The sequence below is a fragment of the Eimeria acervulina genome, genomic scaffold (genome assembly GCF_000499425.1).
Source record: "Eimeria acervulina Houghton genomic scaffold, Eah_scaff1140, whole genome shotgun sequence".
Lineage (NCBI taxonomy): Eukaryota > Apicomplexa > Conoidasida > Eucoccidiorida > Eimeriidae > Eimeria > Eimeria acervulina.
In genome coordinates, this window is record NW_013550364.1 from 1 (window position 1) to 6,086 (window position 6,086).

General features: G+C 53.4%; 2 protein-coding genes across 2 annotated transcripts in view; one reads left to right on the forward strand and one right to left on the reverse strand.

Annotated features, from left to right (window-relative positions):
• Positions 1 to 97: 97 nt before the first annotated feature.
• EAH_00056140 (hypothetical protein) lies at positions 98 to 2,974 on the forward strand (the record flags this gene model as incomplete). Its single annotated transcript, XM_013397583.1, has 1 exon — positions 98 to 2,974. The coding sequence occupies one exon, from the start codon at positions 98 to 100 to the stop codon at positions 2,972 to 2,974; it is 2,877 nt and encodes a 958-aa protein (XP_013253037.1).
• Positions 2,975 to 3,128: 154 nt separating this feature from the next.
• Positions 3,129 to 6,086, reverse strand: part of EAH_00056150 (hypothetical protein, conserved) — a gene marked incomplete at both ends in the record, with an annotated part of 4,975 nt that continues 2,017 nt past the window's right edge. Inside the window, 3 exons of the mRNA XM_013397584.1 lie at positions 3,129 to 3,361; positions 5,199 to 5,508; positions 5,942 to 6,021. Coding sequence (XP_013253038.1) covers positions 3,129 to 3,361; positions 5,199 to 5,508; positions 5,942 to 6,021 — 623 coding nt within the window. The remainder of the gene's footprint in view (positions 3,362 to 5,198; positions 5,509 to 5,941; positions 6,022 to 6,086) is intronic.

Here is a 6,086-nt window from a genome sequence, read left to right on the forward strand (position 1 = left end):
TATATATATATATATATATATGCATGTGTGTATAAGTAAGAGGAGTAGAGTTATTGATGAATATCTTTTTTATATAAATGCATGAAAATGAATTACAATGTATAGAGCGGCGAATGCTGAGTGCTGTCTGCATCTGCTTGGCTTTGGTGCTGCTGCTGCTGCTGTTACGTTTGCTGTTGCTGCTGCTGCTGTTGCTGCTGTTGCTGCAGATGCTGCTCCTTGGGGTCGCTATACTCCGTCAGGTGTACAGACAGCAGACACAGAGCGCATGCGGCCTTCTTCATTTTCTTCTAGGAGGGGGAGAGGGCGCTTCCTAGGGCCCGGCAGCAGCAGCAGCAGCAGCAGCAACAATAACACCAACAACAGTAACAGCAGCAGCAGCAGCAGCAGCAGCAAGCGCTTCGCGGGTGAAGGTTTTGTGCTGCCTCCATTTCACCCTGCTGCTTATGCAGCTCCTCCAGGGACAGCAGCAGCACGTTATTTTGCTGCTACTGCTGCTGCGGCTGCTGCTGCTGCTGCTGCTGCTGCAGACCCTAGGCATATGGGGCTTATAGGAAGACATCATCATGAAGCTTGGCGTACACCGCAGCAGCAGAATGCTGATATGGGGTATCAGCTGTTCCTGCAACAGCAGTACTTAGGAGAGATAGCTCCCTTCGTGGATCCTGCTGCTGCTGCTGCTGCTGCTGCTGCTTCGCCATCGCAGCACCAGCTAGCTGCTGCAGCAGCTGCTGCTGCTGCTGCTTCTTGCCGTATCATCGGTACTTCATACCCTGGTGGGGGGCCCCTCCCACCCCCTGTTAATATCCATAGGCAGCAGCAGCAAACTGCAGAGAACGCCAGAGCTCCTGTTAAAGAACCCCCGAGACCCAAGCAGCAGCAGCAGCAGCAACGGCAGCAGCAGCGGCAGCAGCAACCCCACCAGCAGCGCCAGCAGCAGCATGCGTCTGGTAGTGGGACCACACAGCGGCAAGGGACACCTGCAGCATCTCCTTTGAAACAGCAGAAGCAAAGTGCGCAGCAGCAAACTGCGCAGCAGCAGCAGCAGCAGCCAAAGAAGCAGAAGGAGCAGAAGCAGCAGCAGCAAGAGCGAAACAAGAAGCAGCATCAAACGCCGCAGGAACAGGAGCAGCAAACGCAACAGCAAAAGAAGCAGGATGAGCTACAGAGGGACAAGCAACAAGAAGAGCAGCAGCAGCAGCAGCAGAGGCCGGATGAACAGCAGCAGCAGCAGCAGCAGCAGCAGCAGGCTGATGAAAAGCAGCAGCAACAGCAGCAGCACCAACAGAGAGAAGGGCTGCATCAGCCCGATACAAAGACCCTCGATAAGCACAGCCCGCCAGAGCGACCAGAAGAGCAGCAGCAGCAGCAGGAGGATCAGCAGCTCCACCAGCTGAAAGAGCAGCAGCACAAGCAGCAGCAGCAAGAGCAGCAGCCGCAAGAGCAGCAGCGACACGAGCAGCAGCAGCAACTCGAAGAGCAGAAGCAGCAGCACGAGCAGCAGCAGCAGCACAAGCAGCAGCAGCAGCACGAGCAGCAGCAGCAGCACGAGCAGCAGCAGCAGCATGAGCAGCAGCAGCAGCACGAGCAGCAGCAGCACGAGCAGCAACAGCAGCAGCAGCAGCCTATGGGTGGGCAGCAGACGTGTGTGGATCCAGCGCAGCATCCGCAACAACCGCAACAAAATCAGGAGCCAGCTGACGAGCAGCAGAATCAGCAGCACGAGCAGCAGCAGCAGCAGCACGAGCAGCAGCAGCAGCAGCACGAGCAGCAGCAGCAGCAGCAACAGCAGCAGCCTGAAGGCTCGAAAGACAATGAAGATGTTGCTTCAATGTTAGTGCAGCAGCAACAAACAAAGGACGCTGCTGCTGCAGATGCGGCGACACTGGAGAAACAGAAGCCGCACGAACTGCAGCAACACGAGCAGCAACGAGAGCAGCAGCGAGAACAGCAGCAAGAGCAGCAGCAGCAACAGCATTCAGGGTGTTCAGAGAAGGACACGGAGCATTCCCCTCTGCAGAAGCAGCAGCAGGAGCAGCAGCAGCAACAACAGCAGCAGCATGAACCAGCAGGGCTTGGACAGCAGGTGCAGCAGCTGCTGCAGCAAGAAAAGGCAGCCGAGGAACAGCACGACGAGCGTTCCACAGCAGCCGTGCAGAAGCAGCAGCAGCAGCAGCAGCAACAGGAGCAGCCGCCGCAGCAGCAAAAGGAGCAGCAGCTGGAGAAGCAGCAAGAGCAGTCGGCACACCAGCAGCAAGAGGTGCATGAACAGAGCCCACAGCAGCACCAGTTGCAGCAGCTGCAGCAGCAGAAGCGAGAGCAAAGGCCCCAGCAGGAGCACCAGGAGCAGCTTCATGAAGAGCAGCAGCAGCAGCAGAAGCAAGAGGAGCAGCCGCGGGAGGTGCAGCAGCAAGAGCCGCTGCGGCAGCCAGAGCAGCAGCAGCAGCAGCAACGGCGGCGGCGGGAGCCGCTGCTGCAGCTAGCACATCAGAAGGAGCTGCCGGAGAAGCTGCAGCATAAGGACAACCAGCAGCAGCAGCAGCAGCAGCAGCAGCAGCAGCGGCGGCGGCACGAATCTAAAGAAGCAGCAGCAGAAGCAGAAGCACCCAAGAAGCCACGATGGGCCGACATGGGTGATGATGCAGACGACGAAGACTTTGAATTCCCTGAATATCTGCAGCAGCAGTTGCTGCAGCAGCAGCTGCAGCAACAACTGCTGCAGCAGCAACTGCAGCGGCAGGAGAAGGAGAGCAGTAAGTTTGTTGCTGATGCTTCAGCGGCAAGCACAACTGCTGCTGCAGACAGCAGCATGCCGCATCTGCTCTGCATGCATGCTGCGTGCTGCGCTTCACTGACACAGCTTCTGCTGCTGCTGCTGCTGCGTTTCTTTGCTGCAGCACCAACATCACCTCTTACTGCTGCTGTTGTTGCTGCTGCGGGGCTCTCCCCTACTGAGAGCACCGCAGACTTCTGATGCCTCTGCCTCTGCTCAATGGAAATGGAGTACGGCATCCTAAACCCTAAACCCTAAACCCTAAATTCTAGGGTTTGCCTGTTGTAGTTGTCGATGAGGCATCGGTTATCTTTCACGCTCCTTATTGCTGCTGCTGCTGCTGCTGCTGTTGCCTTCATAATACTATATCGGCTTGAATGCGGCTGCTTCTGTGGCTGCTGGTGTTGCTGCTGCTGCTGCTGCCGTTGCTGCTGCTGCTGGTGTTGCTGCTGCTGCTGCTGGTGTTGCTGCTGCTGCTACTGGTGTTGCTGCTGCTGCTGCTGCTGTTGCTGCTGCTGCTGCTGCAGAGTTCCTGGCTACAGTGTTTAAGCGCCAAAGATGTTTTGTGTTCCTCTTCTGTCGCAGCAGCTGGAGCAAACGCAGCAAAAGCAACGGGAGTGGTTCTTCCTCCCTTTGCTGCTGCTGCTGCTGTTGTTGCTGCTGGTGCTGCTGAAGCAGCAGCAGCGTTCAGGTCTGTCTATTCCACTTGGGAGGCCGAGTGCAGCAGCATTTGATTTTTATGTTTTACTTTTGTCGGTTGCTGCAGCAGCAGCAACGGCGTCTGCTGCAGAAGCAGCAGTTTGTGTCGTTGCGGTAGCAGCAACTCCTGCAGCAGAGGGAACTCTTACTGCAGCAGCAGCAGCGGCAGCCACTGCTTGCAGCAGCAGCAGCAGCAGCAACCGCCGTTGCTGCTATGAAGCCTTATTTCAGGATGTATGTCTCTTTAAGAGCAGCACGGTGTCTTCTTGTTATGTTGTTATAGACGAACTCAGGTGTATGTGCAGCATTGGCTTTTTGGAGTGTACGTACACCGCAACTGTTGTCATTTTGGTCTTTCTTATTTTTAATTCGTCTGTATTATGGCGTACGCGCCTCCTCTTTGTTTGTATAGAGCCTCATGCGGCGTTGCTGCTGCTGCTGCACCAGCTGCTGATGCATCAGTTGCTGCTGGGGCATTACCTGCTGCTGCTGTTGCTGCTGCTGCACCAGCTGCTGCTGCTTCATCAGCTACTGGTGCCGCATCAGCTGCTGCTGCTGCATCAGCTGCTGTTGCTGCATCAGCTGCTTCTGCTGCATCAGCTGCTTCTGCTTGTGCTGCTCCTGCTGCTGCTCCATCTGCTGCACCTGCTGTCTACATGCTTCTCCGCCTGTCTCTGCTGTTGCTACTTCAGCTACTCTTGCATTTGGTGTTGCTTTTGCTGCTTATACAGTTGCTGATGCTGTTGTTGCTTCAGCCGCTGCAGCTATTGCTGCTGCCGTTGTTGCTGCTATTGCTGCTGTTGCTATTTCTGCTGCTGCCGTTGCTGCTGCTTCTATTGCTGCTGCTGCTGGTGCTGCTTCGAGCCGTTGCTACTTGCAAATTTTGTCTGTTTTGTTTGTCGCGTTGTCTCTCTCTGTCTTTGTTTTTTTCTTTGTATGCACGCGTTCCTCTCCTGGTGTTTGCTGCTGTTGCTGTCTCTGCAGCCTGTCTCCTCCACTGTCTGTTTTTGTCTCATTCTGTCTCCCTCTCTTTCTGTTTATGTATCTGTCTCTGTCTCCAACTGTTGCGTCTGTCTGTCTCTGTTTCTTTCTTAGTCTCTCTTTCTGTTTCTCTGTCTCTCTCTGTCTCTGACTTCGTGTGTTTCTGTCTTTGTCTCTCTCTCTGCTTCTCTCTCTGTCTCTTTCTGTCTCTGTGTCTGCCTCTGTCTCTCTTTCTGCTTCTCTCTCTGTCCTTGGCTGTCTCTCTCTGTCTTCCTGTCTCTGTCTTTCTGTCTCTGTCTCTGTTTGTGTGTCTGTCTCTTTCTGTTTTTATGTATCTCTTTCTCTCTCTGTCTCTTTGTTCCTGCCTTTGTCTCCCCTTCTGTTTCTGTACATCTCCTTATCTTCCTGTCTCTGTTGCTGTCTCCGTTGCTGTCTCTGTTGCTGTCTCCGTTGCTGTCCCTGCTGCTGTCTCTGCTGTTGTCTGTCTGTCTCTGTTTCTGTTTCTCTCTTTCTCTTCTTTTGTCTCTAACTCTGTCTCTCTACCTCTGTCTCTATTTCTGTCTTTCTGTTTTTGTTCGTCTCTCTATCTGCCTTCTTGTCTCGAGCTTGTGACTCTTCTTTGTCTCTGCCCCTTCTTGCTGCAGCAGCAAGCCTAGTCTGAGGTGTATATACACCTCCAGAGGAAGGAGAGTAAGTAATAAAATAAACAAAAACAACGAAATACACACAAGTACAAAAACCAAACATTTGAGTCTTTTCTTCTCTGCTACTGCTGAGGGCTCCTTCCTCTGCAGCTGCTGCTGCTGGTCTTGCTGCCATTGCTGCTGTCTCTGTTGCTGCTGCTGCTGCTGCTGCTGCGGCACACCGGTAGCTTCAGCTGCTAGTGGTGTAGCAGTTGTGTTGTTGCTGTGCATGGGCCGTGTGGTAAGGCAGGTAAGGAAGCTGCTGCAGCTGCTGCTGCAGTAGCAAATGCGGGCAGCTGCTGCTGCAGCAGCAAATACGGGCAGCTGCTGCAGTTGCTGCTGCACTGCTGCAGCTGCAGTAACTGCAGGCGCCTCTACAAGAAGCGGCGGCTAGAGCACAGCAGCAGCAGCGTGCAGCTGTTGCTGCTATTCTGCTGACATTCTGCTGCTATATTGCTGCTATACTGCTGCTATACTGCTGCTACACTGATGCTTTATATGATGTGTGTGTTTAAAGAGTTTAAAGAGCGAAGAGGAGTGCTGTAAGTGCTGCTGCCATTGCTGCTGCTGTTGTTGCAGCTGCATGTGTTGCAGCAAGTGGCGTATGAGCAGCACCAGTAGCAGTAAGTACAGCAGTACTAGCCTCACCTGTTTGATCTGTTTCTGTAGCTTTGTTTGTTCCTGCTGCTTGCAGCAGCTGTTTATCTTTCTGAAATCTATGTGCAAGACATGTTACAGTGTCTGTACGCCTTAGCCAGGGACCCATAGACGAAAATATATGTGTCTTCACCGCTTGTAAACCCACCAGTTCTTCTTGTCGAGGAGTGCCAGTCATAAATATCCCCAAAATCTTCGACGCTCGAGTCGCAGCCAAACCCAGTCTTCCTGAATAACAAACATACAAACAATTTATATAGAAACGCACTTATATATATATATATATATATATA